This window comes from Corvus hawaiiensis, chromosome 2 (genome assembly GCF_020740725.1).
Source record: "Corvus hawaiiensis isolate bCorHaw1 chromosome 2, bCorHaw1.pri.cur, whole genome shotgun sequence".
Classification (NCBI taxonomy): Eukaryota; Metazoa; Chordata; class Aves; order Passeriformes; family Corvidae; genus Corvus; species Corvus hawaiiensis.
Genome location: NC_063214.1, coordinates 50,977,178 through 50,993,732, shown reverse-complemented (window position 1 = coordinate 50,993,732; position 16,555 = coordinate 50,977,178). Strand labels below are relative to the sequence as shown.

At 38.5% G+C, this 16,555-nt stretch overlaps 1 protein-coding gene across 5 annotated transcripts in view; it reads left to right on the top strand.

Moving 5' to 3' along the window:
• Window positions 1–16,555, top strand: part of ATP8A2 (ATPase phospholipid transporting 8A2) — a 320,265-nt gene that overhangs the window by 48,650 nt on the left and 255,060 nt on the right. For 4 of the 5 annotated variants that reach the window (XM_048294917.1, XM_048294918.1, XM_048294919.1 and 1 more), the window contains 9 exons: window positions 308–407; window positions 1,013–1,111; window positions 1,930–1,975; window positions 6,177–6,217; window positions 8,063–8,136; window positions 11,241–11,310; window positions 12,723–12,850; window positions 13,812–13,923; window positions 14,449–14,614. In XM_048294917.1, coding sequence (XP_048150874.1) covers window positions 308–407; window positions 1,013–1,111; window positions 1,930–1,975; window positions 6,177–6,217; window positions 8,063–8,136; window positions 11,241–11,310; window positions 12,723–12,850; window positions 13,812–13,923; window positions 14,449–14,614 — 836 coding nt within the window. Of the gene's footprint in view, window positions 1–307; window positions 408–1,012; window positions 1,112–1,929; window positions 1,976–6,176; window positions 6,218–8,062; window positions 8,137–11,240; window positions 11,311–12,722; window positions 12,851–13,811; window positions 13,924–14,448; window positions 14,615–16,555 lie in introns of those variants that run through there. The other variant, XM_048294922.1, reaches the window with a different exon arrangement.

Genomic DNA, 16,555 nt, shown 5'->3' with positions numbered 1-16,555 from the left:
ACTGAAATGAAAGCTTGCCTGTTCATGGTGTTGAAATTTGGGTGGATGGTAAATTCTCTGATAGTTCATCCAATAACAGAGGTACCAGTGATAAAAGTGTGCCCAAGGGCCTTCTGGGTCTGTGATACCTCTTGTGTTTGGTACAGCTCCTTATCATAATTGAAACAGCTACTTCCTCCATATTCTAAATCTATCTTTACTTTGTTATCTTTGAACTGCTTTCTAACACTGGCTTTTAGACTTTTTGGTCATGATCCCTGCCTGATATTCTGATGAAGTACTAAGATAAAAATCTTCTACCCTGTAGCACAGCCAAGTACAGCGTGGTGACATTTCTACCTCGATTCCTGTATGAGCAGATAAGAAAAGCTGCAAATGCATTCTTCCTCTTCATTGCCTTACTGCAGGTATTGTTTTATTGCTTTGCCTTGTTTATAAAATGAAACGATAATGCAGTAAAAGTTATTTCTGTTGTTATGCTTAACTGCAAAGAAATTATTAAACTTACTTTAACAGTAATATTAATGAGGTATGTAGTTGCTAATTGAAATTGGAAGACAGAGACTTCTTTCAATGTAGTTTGTAAAGTCAAGCCTCTTTTATTCTTAATAAGTTAAAATAAGTGGTGTCATAAAACATGGAGCTATTGACCATAGTTAGAAAAGAATGTGTGAATTCTTGTGAAACTGCTATCTGTTTAGGTAGTCCAGGTTATCACTGCTTCCATGTGAATTATATAATTTGTATAATTTTCTTGTAAAGAGAGGAGAATTAGAATAAAAGGCATGTACAACAACAGTATCTTTTAACTTTATGGCATAGTTTCTTCAAACCTACCTAGACTGTAGGTTAGTTTGCCCACAGAAATTGCATGTCTGTCAGGCACAAATCAGACAGCAAGTCAGAGAACCTTGTGTTCTCTCTTCTGAGAGCTTTGCATAAAATTCTAAATGTAGAGGAAATTAATTTTAAATACAAATAGAAAATGGGTCTTTTTTCCCTCTGTTCACAGCAAATTCCAGATGTCTCTCCAACAGGAAGATATACCACCTTGGTGCCATTGCTATTTATTTTGACAGTTGCTGGCATCAAAGAAATCATAGAAGACTATGTGAGTATGATTATGGGGAAGGTTGTGCTAAAGACCAAATGTTTCAACAAAAAGCTATAAAATGCCAGAAAGCCGTGCATCTCTGAAGTCTATTGAGTCATTGCTCAACAACAGCAAAATATCCTTTTGACTTTCAAAGCTGTTAACTTGACTAGAATTTCTGTAACACACTGAGATAAATAAGTATTTTCATTATAGGTGGTGTGCAAGAAAACAGTAGAAATCAGGACATTTGTTTCTCCCTCTTCAAACTTAATGCTTTTACTGGAAAGACATTGTAGAGTCCTGACAAATATGTGGCCCTTTAAGATGGTCTTGAAAATGGGGGTTGGGGGAATGCAAGCAACTTGAGGACAGAGCAGAATGTTTTGGGGAAAACCTGCACTAACTTGCTTGTATACTTTGTCAGAATGAAGTCTTTCTGCTTTGCAAAGTACTGGTGAATAAAATCATTTGGATATCAGTCTAAACAACAGCACGTGGAATTTATAGTATGTCTACCATCTAAATGGTCCTTATTGTTCATTTTGTTTTTCTTCAAAAAAAACCTAGCTTTGGAGGCATTTTTTTTGCCATTAATACAGGTTTGAGCCTGACTTCCAGCATGGGGACTCTCACTTTGAAGTTTATAATTATACTCTTCTGCAAACCATTTGGATTTAGATGATCTGTGACTTTAAAGCAAACAAAAAAACCCCATAAAGACAAAAAAGGACCCAATGTATCATCTTGCAATTGGTCGTTTTTTTAGCTCTAATGGTTTTGGAATTTGTGATGAAGTGTAATGAGGTGTAATGAAATGTTTTGTTTCCTTACAGAAAAGGCATAAGGCAGACAGTGCAGTGAATAAAAAGAAAACAGTAGGTAAGACTGAACAGTCTGTAAGTATTTAAAATGCAAATAGTGAATGCTTACTTTTGAACAATTCTATTGCTTTAACTGTCGTGATGACGAGGAATGCATACCTTGTGTACTAGGTACTTACCAGTAATTTAGGATTTTACTTTGCCAAATGTTTCAGACTGATGATTGATGGTCTGACACTTAAGGGTGAGGCATTGGGAGGATTATTAGAATTTATAAGTTCGTGTAATTTCAAGGTTGTCCAAAGTCACATAATTCTCAGCTCCTCCAAGAAAACCAAGCAATTTTTTCCCTACCAACCTCCATCCTGATTATTCTAACACCAAACCCAAAACCAAAACATCCAAAACTAAAAAAAACCCAACAACCCCCTGAAACATTAAAAGCTGCTGTCAGAAGAATTTTAAGTCATTTTTGTAAATGCTGCTGCCTTGTAAATATAGGAAGTCTGGAGATTTAGTAGCTTTGCTTTCCAGAAGTGTCACTGAAAGAGAATATAACACTGATATCCACTGAATGCCTACATGTATCCCTAATGTATGGACAGCACTTGGCACTGTATACCTGAAGACATCAGTCCTTTTCTTCACCTCCCTTAACTGAAAACCTGTGCAGAAAATAGGAAGAGCTTGTCAGTGGTCACCCTGTGATTGTCCTGTGCCATGGTCAGGGCAGCTCCATGTTCCTGTGTTGGGCAGCTTCACTTCTGCTCCTCTGTGCAAATGTGCAGGTGAAATGGGAATACAGGTACTTGAGCTCTGAGTAGAGCCCTTCCCTCCCAAGCACAAACACCTGAGGTGTCAAAAGCTAGAGGAACACTTAAAGGAACATGGGGAAGTGAGCAATCTGCTAGCTCCATGCTTCAGATAGTCCTGCAAACATTATGCCTGTTATTTTTACTGAGTTTGGTGCTTGAAAATTTGGGTTGATCATTAAGATTGTATATTAATACACATCAAAAAGCATTGCTTTATCAGTTCTCCTAGGTGATGTCTCTACAAGAGTCTGGGAAGATGTTTCAAGTGCAAGAACACTGTATTACTCATAAGCAATTGGCAATTATGTGTCTGTAACACAACAGGCCTTGTTATAGGTAATATGAAAGATGGTCCTTTCAGAGGTTGCAGAAGCAGTTATAATTCAGTTGTAGGTAGAGAATGTGTGCCAACAAACACTTCAAGTGAAGTTTGTCACAGTAATTGTGGAGAGACAACCTTAAAGAACACAAACTGTTCTAATGGAGCTAAGTGGAACTTAGCACTTGAAAAACTATTTGAGTTCAGATTTTATTTTTTTACCTTTGAATGCTCTAAATAATTTTTCAATCTGATACTTAAAACTTTATCCTCCTACTTCTTAAGAGGAAGGCTAAAGAGGCTTATTCTTGAGACATATATTACCAGAATGAAAAGACAACTTAAGTTCAGAGTGGAATTAAGATGAATTAAATTTAGATTCTCTGTGTGCCTTTAGGTTCCTCTTTTAGCTGAGTGGTGTCTAATCAATGCATTCAGTGTGAAGAGCATTTGAACTCACTGGGAAGCAGATACCTGCTGTCTGCTTGCCTGTGTCCTGAACTCAACTGCCTGCAATGGCCAGTTGCTTACTGCAGCAGCAGTCATGTAGGCTTTGCATTTATCTTGTTTAGTTTTCTAGAGCAGTAGTGTATCTTCAAACTGCATTTCCTGTATTAAATTTACCATTAAAAACATCAGTTTGCTTTGCAGAGTGGCTTTGGTATGTAGGAATTAAATTCCCTTTAAAAAAGAAGTTCAAAAGTTCTGTCCCAGGTGAGCACTGTACATTTGCATTAGGAGCTGGAGTGTGTTTAGGCTCTGAGCCAGTGTTTTATGACTTGGATGGCTTCATGTGATGACATTGAATATAGGAACCAGATTCCATATAATTCAAAGTGAAGCCCCTGAGCAGTGTATTGCATAGAGAGCTCAGTAGTAACTGTTCTGATGTATTGATCCTCCCATTATCAAATAACAGAATAAGTAATGAGCATTTAATATTTTATGGGATGAGCTCAAATAGTAGACAAGCACAGGGCTAGCAAACTCTGGAACAAGACTGATGGGAGATGCTTACCCTTCAGGAGCCTCACTTCAAATGGCCCGACATACCTGGATGTGAATGACAGCATGAATTCCTAGATCCAGAGCTGGGTTTTGGTGTTGGAAAGCCCTAGATAGGAGGTTTAAATTGAAACTCTCTTTTTAAGTTAGAGCAGTCTTTTTAGGTACTTGTCCTTTGTTACTTTAACCAAATATCTTTTGACAATGAATAATTCATCCATTTTACCCTCCTATAAATATTCTAGAGAAGACCTGTCCTTTTCTGTCCTTTTGAGTACTCCTACAAAACTGGGTTAAGCAGAGTAGGAGGTGCGAAATCACAACCCCAAAATTTCTGAACTGTTTTATGTCTAATGGAAGCTTTCTCTTTAGACTGTGGGATTATGAGTTTAAAAGAAAATAGTTCAGTAATAGAACAGTAAGAAAATAGCTTCAGTAATTTGCTTGGCTATTTAATTTTAATTGCTAAATTGATTTCAGTAAGCATTGAGAGTGAAATTGTTTTCTAGAGTAAATTGCTTACTAGACCAAGTCCAAAGCACTTGAAGCTGCAAAATACCTTTGTGTGTGAACATAAAACAATGTCAACTGAATGTTTACTGAAATGTGTCCAAAATTTTCTGGTGGAATAGGGAGCTGTCTAAACCATGGCACAGGAGAATGCTGACTGTTGCAGCTCCTCTCTGAGGGTTTGAGTTTTGAGTCAAGGCCACAGGTATTTTTGTTTTCACTTGAGATTCTGGATTCAGGCTTTCTCCTGAGCTCTGAACTAAGCAGAGCTCAATTCAAGAGCAGTGTGTATGAGGGAGAGAAGTGGTGCACCAAAACTGTTCTGCCCTTAAACTGCCTGTACTTGTTTGGTTGAAAGCTCAGCAGTTTTTAGATACATCACTGGCAGCACTTCTGTTGCTGCCCACCCATTTTTTGATAAATAGTTTAGTTCACTGCAATCCATTCACTATAATATTAAATATCAGGATTCAGTGCTTCCATGTGTGGCCTGAGGACAGGAGTCGAGAAATGGGTTTCTTCTGCTTGATCCGTTCTGACAAGTCTTGCATTCTTGTTTGTGGAGTGGCCTATCCTGGGTAGGATGGTCAAGGCTGTATTCAGCAGAATTTTATTCTGAGAGTGTGGTATTATTTTCAAATGAGCCACATGTATGAATTGCATAGAGCTGAGGAGAAGATTGTTCGTATTCAAAGTAGGGGACTGACCTCTTCAACTTTGATCTGTTGCACGCTGCACTTTTTGAGCACCTTTGAAGGCTGGCTGCAGCTGCTTTCAGTGAAGGTGAACTTGCTGTGTTCTGACCTGGACTGGACTGGGTTACTCATCAATAATTGGGCATATTTGACTTTACTGTTTTGGTGGAGTAGTATTAAGTATGTGTAGAATCACCTAGAGGAGGTGCTTGGGTGGAAAGGCATGGTGCAGGGTAAATGACTAATGAGTGTGTTAAGACAGCAGCGTAGAACTGGAGCACTTCAGAAACCAAGGTCTTTTTAGCACCTTGTTTTCTTTTTCTTGTTTCAATGTGAACTTCATCAATTAGGATCCTCCTTCTGCAAAAGCTAATTGTTGCTTTTCAGTAGGGCTTTGAGCCTGCTTGGCAGTTAAGCTTCAGATTTATATGGGCTGTTGGTAATGGGTGACGTTGGATGTGCCAGAGTCAAAATATTATGGATAAAATGCAAGGAAAAAGATGAGATTTGAAAATTCTGTGGTAAATCATACACAAAGTAAAGGTGCTTCCTGATACTGATTGACAGTGGGCAGTAATACCCTTTGTTTTAAGGAAGGTCATTTCCAAAACAAGAAACAATGCTGCCCATCTGCATGTTAGTATGAAACAATGCCACGAAGAAATCAGGCCACCAGCTGTTGTCTGGCAGGTGATAAAAATTATATAAATATGAAGGGCAAATTCTTCCTCATTCTTGGATTCACATACCTACAGCTGTGAACAAAAGAAGTTCCAGCTTCTGAAAAACACATTTCTCATTTTTGTGTTAGTTCCTATTGTGATCAGTGTTTGCTACTGCTGATACAGTTGTTTTGAAATTTGTCTGAATCAGGATTTTTTGATGGTGTAATCTAACTTTAAGCTTTCTTTCCAGTTCTAAGAAATGGGATGTGGCAGAACATTATGTGGAAAGAGGTAAATAAAACCTGAGGATGGGAGGGAGGGAGGGAGGGAAAGCAAGTGTTCAAGAATTACTCTTGCCAGAATTAATTAGGAGGCTTAGAACCAATGTATACTACATGAGAATTCTCTGTCACTGGATGCAGGGGGGGTGGGAGGGATCCTTTCTCTTCCAGTAGTCAAAATTGCCCTGAGCAAGGCACCTGAGTACCCATTTTTTAATCCTGGTACTATGTTACAGTCAAAAGCTAATGAACTGTTGTGTTTTTGCTTGTGCAGTTAATAAGTAAACTGTAAACAGTGTTTTGTTTTTAGTCCACCTGGAAGAGTAACTTTCACTGCAATGCTGTACCTCCCCTGCAAGTCTAACAGAGACTTACTTTCCTGGCTGTGCTGAAAAGTCCCTAGGCTTTGAGACTAATTAGTAAGCTGCTTGCTCAAGTAAGAAACACAAGCTCTGTTGCTGCCTGAGGCACTTGGGACCCATGTTCTGTGAAGCCCTTGGCCAGGGTCTGGTGAGCTTTATTTCTGAGACCTGGAAGTTGCTGAAATGCCTTAGGATGTATCGATCTAGTTGTGGCTCTTAATGCCTTTTAAAGGATAAAATTAGCCCTCTTATCTAGTAATTGAGGAGAACGTACACCCTTTTAAAACCTCTGAGGAATGAGATCAGTCTCAAGACACCTAAAAGCAATCCTGCTGAAGTGTTAGGCTATAGAAGAAACTGAAAATTGCCGGGGATTCTGATGGCTAATGTTGGTTCCTGTTTATGCTGTTCCAAGTCCTATTTTTGTAGAAAGGACAGTGAATTGAAAGATGAAGGTCGAGCCTGGAATCTGGAGTTTTTTTATACCCTTAGGCACTTCTTGAATTGACCTGTGTCTGTACCTGCATATTGTCCAGGCTTGCATTTATTGTTAAGGAATAACAGTTCTGTATGATCACTTTAAGGCTTCTGACTTTTTTTTTTTTTTTTTTTTTTTTTTTATGCTGAAAGTGGTAGGGAATTTATTTTTCGTGGTATCTGAGTAAAACTAACGAATCTGCTTGTTCAAACATACCATCTGTTTCCATTTTTATAAATTAATGTCTTAAAAGTATTTTAAGCCCATTTCAGACTCTCAGTGGTGCATTGGCATTAAGCAGCCTCATGCTTATCAGGCAAACCTGGTTTACTGTTTTGAAAGTGCTGCTTTACTCTTTTTAGAATGAAAGTCCCATGCATGTGTGACTAACTCAAGGTGCTGGAAAGTCTTAGGCCTGTGTAGGAGGAGACAAAGTATTCCAGAATTCAGAACTCTGCATCTCTCATGTAACTGTAGGTCAGGATTATATTATCGATCCATAGGGATGATACTACTTGCTAGTACAAGCAGTGCATCTAACGAGAATTAAGGGAAAATGATAGTGATGATTTGGTATGTAAGTAATACAGATAAGGAATAGAAGAAAACCTTGATACTTAAGGAAGGTAAAGTTTAAAGATAGCTTTTTTACTAGGGAAGAAAAGAAAATTAAATAAGACTAAAGAAAACCCCTAAATTTGGATAATGGCAGAATTATAGAAAAAAAGTATTTTTTATTAAATATAAGCCACAAAAGCTCACAATTTCTAAGTGAGTATCTCTACCTTTTTTTTCCCCTTTAGAGAATTGTTTACTTTGCATTGAGAAAAGGGAAGGCTTTGATATTTCCAAACTTGCAGTGAAAAGTACTCTGACTTTCAGAAGCACTGTCTCTAGCTGTTCTGTGCATGATGCTGTTCTTCTGACTGGATGAAAGAAAATAACAAACTAACATTGCAGACAAGCGAACTGTTTGTTTTTCTCTTCCATGCTACTGTACTCCTGACCACCACAGGTAGCAGTAGGCGATATTGTGAAGGTCACCAATGGGCAACATCTTCCAGCAGACATGATCATAATATCTACCAGGTATCCTGAATGGGTGTGGAAGTGATGTGTCTGATGAACTGAGGTGCAGAGGACTTGAATCTCTGTATTTGTTATTAATAAAACCAGACATCAGATAGCACTAATTCTATTCCACATCTAAAATCAAATTTCAACAATGACAAAACATGGCTTTACTAGGCATGGATTCATGTATCATTGTAGGTAGGCTCTTCTAAAATGAGGCTTTTTCAAGACTTGACTTTATGATTTACAGGTACATAATACTCTGTATTGATGGGTTTGTTGGAAGACTGAAGGTTCTTAACGTGAGCTTTGTGCAGTCAGTGGTTCTATGGCCCTCTGAGAATCCCTCCACTGAATTAAGGAAGCTTAATTTTTCTTCCAATTAATTCCCCTGAGTATTCAGCATATTTTCCTGCTCCCCCCAGAAATATTTCTCTTTCATATAGTAAATCTGAAAGGCTAGCTCTGTTGGCACCAAATAACAAAATAGCTTTTAGGCTTCATTTGTTCACTGCTTCTCTGGATACAGCACAGGTATGGCCCATCTCTAGCATGGTAGCAACAGCAACCTGTTGAGTCCTGCTTGGTTTAGTTTCAAATATGGGACAACTTCTCGATGGACCCCAGGACAAAGCTGGCCCTCTGTACTGCCATGCACTGCTGACTCATGTTGAACTTGCCATTGATCAAGATCTCCAGGTCCCTTTCCGTGGTAATGCTCTCCCTCATCTCATTCTCCAGTCTGCACACACATCCAACATTGCCTCATCCCAGGTGCAGAATCCAGCACTTGCCTTTGTTAAATTTCATATGGTTGGTGCTTGCCTAGCCTTCTCATTTGTCAAGGTCTCTTAGTTCCTAAAAGCCTTTGAGTGGTACTTGACTGTTAGTCTAGAGTCTAGGTCGTGTAGAACAGCTTGAGGCCAAATCAAGACCACAGTTTGCTTAGACAGATGAGGTTTAAACAAGAGACAACAGCCAAACTCCTGTACTTAAATGTGCTTCTAATAGCCAAACCTTACGCCACCTCCGTAATTCCCTCCTGCCTGTGTGCCTTTCAACAGTGACTGCAGATTACTCTGGTCTCTAGGTTGCAGTTCTCTTACATGATCCAACTTGTAAGGGAACTTGTTTTTCAAGATGCTGTATTTTCTGCTCCATCCTTCTTGTCTGTGCTATTCCTGGGAGGTTTCAATTTTTTCTAAGCTGTATGCAGAAGCTCAGTCTTTTTGAATTGCCATGTGATGAAGGATAGAGGTACTTTCATTCCATGGTATACAGTATTGTATTTTTTTAAAATAAGCCCCAAACCTTAAATAAGCAGTTGTCAACTTAATATGCAGTTAGGCTGAACTTGGACATCAGTAATTTTCTGTTTCAGCATTAAAGAATATTTTGCTTAAGAACTTCTCTAATGTATTATACTAAATCCCCTTCTGACTTATTTCTTAACTGTGTGTGCCAGCTTTTTGTTCTACATTGTTCTACTAACCTGCTGTCATTGATAGCCACATAAAAATTAGAGAATTTAACCCAAAGCATGTTGATTTGGGAGAGGCTTTGCTTGAACTAAATAGCAATTTCTATGGCAGTTCTGCTTTATAATTGGTATTATTCCCATGATTCCTTTAAATGTCAATACTAAGTGTCCTCAGTTCACCAGAAAGCTCTGCATGTTATGAAGGGGGTGGGTTCTTTGCTTGTGTATGTTGATTTTCTGTGTGTGAGCTGATTGTTAGAGGTAAAATCGACAGTTGTTTTTTATCTTGACTCTCTTTTGCTGTATAGTAAAAAGGTGACATCAAATGAATTTTACATAAAGAATGAATTTACATGAAGGAAAAAATAATTCAAATACAACTTTGCATGGAAACACTTCCACATTTCTCATTTCCACAGTTCATTCAGTTTCTGTGGAAATTAGAGGAATTGTATTGTGAAAGGTCTCACTCCTGAGCTAACCGCTTCAGTTGTAGTAGATAAGGTGTTTGACAGAGGTAAAATTGGAATCAAGCTGGTCTCTAATCTGTGTCTTTCTTGGGTTCAGATTTAAATTGCCTGTGTAGGAGGAGACAAAGAATAGACTCAGCCTCTTTCTCTTTTTAAAGAAAAATTAATTGGAGAGAATAACCTAGCTTCTTACTGTTATAAATATACCTGTCCATTTCTTAATTATTGTTGTCCTAAGGAGCCTTTATTACTGAACTGTTCTGCCGATTGAGTACATTTGTTGTTAAAGCAATTGGTTACTTTGGAAAAAAACTAGCCATTTATCAAGAGTATGAGAAGTGATATGCTGAAGAAGCACTTGCTTGAATCCAGATAGGAAACTGATAATCCTTAGCAGCCTGAGAAGAAAGTTGGCAGAAAAATAGTTTTGGTGGTAGAGAGGTTTGGCCATAGAGAGCTTTTGAATCTTGAGTGGTATGTCAGGAAAAGATCTGGTAAAAGTCCCTTTCCTTATCATGGGTGCTACCTATGCAGAGCTCCTCTATGTTGGAGGTAGATAAGACCTTAACTAATAAAAAATTCAGTTCTAGGAGGAAGATTTTTGTCCCTGTTGGTAAGGGCAGAAACATATCTGTAAGATGCAGGTCACAGCCCTCAATCCTAATGAACCTTTTTCTCATGCTGGAAGAAAACCTGTTTAGCAGTGACTTTGGATGTACTTCCCACAAGCCCCTCAACTTTAAGGTGACCTTGCAGACATGATTTTGTGTGTTCAGTTCAGAGACAGAATTCCATAGCAGAGAGCATTACTGTCTTCATCCAAACGTATCTCCATTTCATACTGTTCAATACTTGGTATTTCATCCCTAACTCTTGCAGTCGGAAGCAATTCAAAATAATCCACTTCAGGCATCTAAGTTTATCATGACTTGTTAAATTCTTAGTAATCTGATTTACACTTGTCTTTCTCTGTAGTTTGCTGTATGACCACATCCAAAGACATCTCTGTTAAATATGTACTTTCAGCTGGCTCTTTCATGGTTGTGTACCAGTATGGTGTTCTGTCTTCTGCAGTGCCTTGAAGAAGTCTGTTGTGGACTATATTAGTGCAAAAGTAGTGTACAAAAAAGTACTGAGTTTTAATATTGAAAATCTTACACTCCTTACAGTGAACCACAAGCCATGTGCTATATTGAAACAGCTAATCTCGATGGGGAGACGAATCTTAAAATACGACAGGTAAAACAGACTGGATTCCATCTTTTTTCTTCTTTTAGGTGTTTAATATTAGCTATGAAGCACCATCTAGCTTGCATGGCAACAATACAAGTGCTTTTCTTTTGTTGTTTTTTTAAAAAGCATCTTTCTTAAAGTGGCTGTAATTTGCCTTTTCAACAGATACAAACACAAGCAGTAATGCATCATGTGCAAGTGTAAGGAACTAACCTGGAGCAAGTATTTTAAGCCCACAGAGACAAATCAAAGAGACCTGGGATGTGTTTTGCTGAAGGTCTAGTTAGTGGAATTTAAGTGCTGTACATAAAAAAAAACCAAAAAAAAACCAGCTATGCTTGTGATGCAAATTGCAGTTTTTCATGTCACGAGTACCATTTTATGAGCATTGTGCAGAGGCAGCAGCTGAAAAGGATCTTTTATGTATTTAAGTTAATTTGTTATCTCTTTCTGGTAAGTAGAAGAATTTATTTGGATCTTTCTAGTTTTGTTAAAGAAGTACTGTTGATTATAGTGTTTAGAAATAGTTAAGAATCTTCGGCTTCTTTCATTAAAAAAAAGAATTTAGATTAGGATTTCGAAACACAGATAATTTGTTTTTAAAAAGCTACATTTGCTCCTTCTTTACTACATTTGTAGAAATGTGATTTACTGTTCCAGATCAGGCTACTAAGTCAGATGCTGAGCTCCTGTAAGATTTTATTTGCTTCAGGACATGCTTAAAATACAAAAATACGGCCTTGCTCTGGCTTGCAGTGCTGCAGTCAAATTCTGGCAAAATAAACATTAAATGGATTCCTCTGTTTGTAGAAAGGCAGTGGGTGCTGTGCATGCACTCAAATGTGGAGTACCAGTCCATTAGGATGCAGTTGGATGACAGGCTGATCATTAACCTTGAGCAGGATCAGAGCATATTGGCTGCAGTGGCCCAAGAGAGACTACACTTAAGAATGACTGTATTTAGCAGCCATAACACATCAGTGCACCTACACTTTGAGAAAAAAGCCAGGCCTGTTTACACTGCTTTTCTCCTACTTCCTCGTGCATGTGTCCAACTTCATGTTTTGTGGAGGTTACTTTCCTCTTGGTGAAAGAAAGATCATGCTATCTATGTAGAGAGTTTCAGTCTGGTCAGGAGGTTCATATGTGTCCATAATGAATCTTCTTTGCAGGAAAGAGGTATTAAATATCAAATAAACAAAAAAAAAAAAAACCCACGAAACCAAAACATAACAACAAAAACCAACCCCAAAAAAGTAACAACAACAAAAAAAACCCCACCAAAGCAAAACAGGACCCTGACCTCCACAGATTTAATTACATTTGTTTTCGTAGATGTTAAAAGGAAGTACCATTTTCCTAGGTTGCCTTCTAATAACAGTTTTTGACAAGAATCTCCTTTGAATTGTTCTGTGCAGGGTCTGTCTCAAACTGCTAGTCTCCAGTCCAGGGAAGAATTGATGAAAGTATCTGGGAGAATAGAATGTGAAGGACCCAACCGCCATCTCTACGACTTCACTGGAAACTTGCGCTTAGATGGTCAAAGGTATTGGCAACAAAGCCATGAGTTCATTGGATTAGGAAAAATGTTTCCTCTGTTCTTTTAGCCTGTAACTCTAAGCACATGCGTGTTTTTGCTGGGGAAGAGGAGAGTAATAATTAATAATTATTAATCAGAACATCTGCCAGTATAAGATAACACAGTTCTATCTTCATATGGAGCCTTCCGCTTGTTACGGGAGTATTGATTTCTTTGTAATTAATGGTGATATTTTATTAGAATGTACATCTGAAGAGAAGGACTCAGGGAAATGGTTGGGGTTTTTAGGGCCTTCTTGTTACATAAGATACACAGAGGAAATGGAAACCTTTCCCTTTCAACTAGAGCCAAAGGCTGCACCAAGGTCAGGTGTATAGAGAAAAGTGATCCCAGAACTTGGAGGCTTTGTCAGGGTGACGTTGATTTTTACAACTCTTGAAAGAAAAGTATGTAGTTTTAGTACTTAAATTTGCAGTTTGCGAAAGGTTGGTAGGAATATACATGTTTTATTTGGCCGTGCCTGTTTTCCTTCACAAAATGTATATTCCATGGGCAGCTCAGTGCAAGAATAGCAGATGATCACTTGAGTCCCACTTGAAAGTCATGTGGGTAACACAGGTTTTCTCAAACGCTTGTTTAATGGTATATGTCATGTAGTTTGCTTGAAATGGATGGTCTCTTTGCAAGTGTGATGCTTCTCTGTCCTTGATGTGAGAGAGAATGTACTAGCCAAGGTCAAGTGCAGAATAAGCTTATTTATGGCTGCCATGTAAGTTCTCAAGTTTACTACAGAGGTTCCAGTGCTTTCTTCAGTTGTGTGGACAATCATTATATTGCTATTACATTCTTCTCCTCTTGTTGTTTGGGGTTGTTTTTATTATTTACTGGGGAATAAGGCTGAGAGTAGAACTACTTTCTTTAAAATGTTACCGAGAACTGAAAGATACATGAACTTCTTGCTTTGCAGCCCAGTTCCTGTTGGTCCAGACCAGATCTTGCTGAGAGGTGCACAGCTGAGAAACACTCAGTGGGTCTTGGGTATTGTTGTGTATACAGGACATGATACAAAACTCATGCAGGTAAAGGTTTTAAGGGGATTAAGGGTATGTTTTGATAGAAGTTGGTCATCTTTCCTGTATTCTCGTTGTCATTGACTTGATTTTATGGAATGGTTTGGCTCATTATAGTTGTTTCAGCCCTGGAGGCCTTGAGGAATACAAGGGTCCATTGTACTTGTGTTTGCATGTGCACATGTGCAAACACTTACTGAAAGTGAAAGCAGTTCAATATGTAAGGAGAACTGACTTTCATTGCAGTTTATCTGGTAGCTGGATGACATTTAAAACTGAGGCTTGACAGCTGAGGACATAGTAATAATCATGGAGATAATTAGATTAGGACTGTAGTACTAAGGGAGGGCCTGTCAGGGAGTGCCTGGAGAGACCAGCAACATGGATATATTGTTCACTGCTGCTGACCATCGGTGGGATGGACAGCAGATGCTCTAATGGACTCTGAAAGTAAAGACTGGGTTTACTTCAGCAGTTTTCTCTTGTATAAGCCATTGCCAGGTTCCTTTTTTTTTTTTCCCTGATGCTGTCTAGAATTCAACCAAAGCACCTCTGAAGAGATCAAATGTGGAGAAAGTGACCAACATGCAGATCCTGGTTTTGTTCTGTATTCTCCTGGTAATGGCCCTTGTGAGTTCTGTAGGTGCCTTATTATGGAACAGAACACACGGCGAAGTCGTCTGGTACCTTGGCTCCAACAGTGAGTATGCAGGCACTGAGCCAGGGAGGTATCAGCCTCTAGGGCCAGCCAGGCTCTTAGCTTCACTGAATTAATGCATAAAATAAGAAATAGAAAACAAAAACCCCCACATCTTGCTAGGTTTTTGATGACCTAATATTTTCTTTTTTTTTTGAGAATGGGCTGACATAAGTGAACTTCCCAGTGAGACTTCTGAAGGTTAGGTAAATATCACTGGGCTAGCACCCAAGGAGCAGGACAGAAACAGAAGAGGGGGAAAAATTATTCTTGGATATCTGGTGTTCATTTCTTTCATCTCTGTGGAGATACCATACACGATTTTTTTTCTCAGAGGAGGTCAGGTACTGCAGCCTTATGTGTGTCTGACTGTATTTGACTGCAGGATGGTGTCAGTCTGATGCTGACTTCAATTTTATGTTGATATAGAGATGCAAAGGATTTCTCTAAATTTTTTTCAGTCAGAAATGCTGATCTGCTCTTTTAGAGAAAACCAAAATGCTAAATGTTACAATTGTTATTTATTGGGTTAAGCTTCTGTCTTTTGCTTCTGTGATTTTGTTGTGAGAAAACTGATCTCTTAGCATGGTTATTTGAAGGGTTTTATTTGATTACATTCTTAGTCCTCAAATTTATTAGTTCTTTATCGAAGACGGGCATCAACAATGAAGTACTCCCCAGCAAACTTTTGAGGAGGTTACATTAGCTGTAAAATGTGATGTTAGAAGCATTTTGAGATGCAGATCTTAAAGCAATTATCACAAACTGCAAATGGCTTGTCTGCTGATGATGCAAAACAGATGGCAAGTGTATCCTCTGCAGTTTAAGAATTGTAGTTGTGGTAGTAATGAAAAAAAAACCATATAGGAAGAGCATGGAAATGCCCCATATTTGATTCTAGGTTTTGGTAGTTGTAATGTCTTCTAGTAGCAGTGTCAGCAATGTTCAGAATTTCTTGCCTGCTCTCTCCCTTGTTTTTTAAATGAGTAAGTTTAAGTTTGTGCCTTACAATGACAGAAGTAATACTGGAAAAGATGAATGGGATGAACTCTTGAACTTGCAGTATAAAACAGGTGCAACTTGCAATAGACTAGGATGACATAATAGTCTGTATAGATGCCTTTTTGTAAATTTAATGCACAGTTTCTATAGCTTCTGTAACTACCACACACAGGAAAGACACTTTTTCAGGTTAGGCAGGTAGATGTTAAATTTTGGTTAAATGTCTCATCTCTGTAAAAAATTGTATTGCAGAATGTTCCAATACCAAGCATGCTTCTTCATTCTGCAAACCTATCAAAGATACAGAATTAGGGTGTGCTCTCACTTGGAGGTGCCTTTGTCTAAACTCTGATATTCATTAGGCTTCAGCAATTTTCTCTGGATTCTGTCTCCTCCTAGTTTGCTTCCCTGACTTCTAATTACCTTGTGATGCTGAAAACCCTTAGTTGTGGACTCTGACCTTGTTGTGCTGGGTGTTCTGTGTGCTGACTGAAGTGCCTCTCTAAGTTTCTAGGGAAATGAAGAGCATACAAATATGGAGACTTTGATTATAAAGAGAGGCTGTGGGCAGCACCATGAACAGGAGCTTTCATCCTGTGTCTCTGCTGAGCCTTGTACATTCCTGCTGGCTATCTATAAATGCTTCCCCTTCCCTTTAGAACCATTTGTGATGGCAGACTTACTTGGGCAAGTTGTGCAATGCTGTCACTGTTAATAACAGCTTCTTTGCTTAAGCAGGGTGCCTTAGTTCATATACTAGGCAACTGTTTAACAGTCAACTTGTTCTCATAGATTTCTTTAGTATAGGTAAATTCTCAATTCTGACAGTGATGTCAGATTTTAGAACTAATTTTGGTGTTTATTTTTTGTTTCCTAACTCCACTGAGACAAGTAGGCACTTCCTGAAAGATGATTATATTACTAGTGACATTGGTGGCTCTT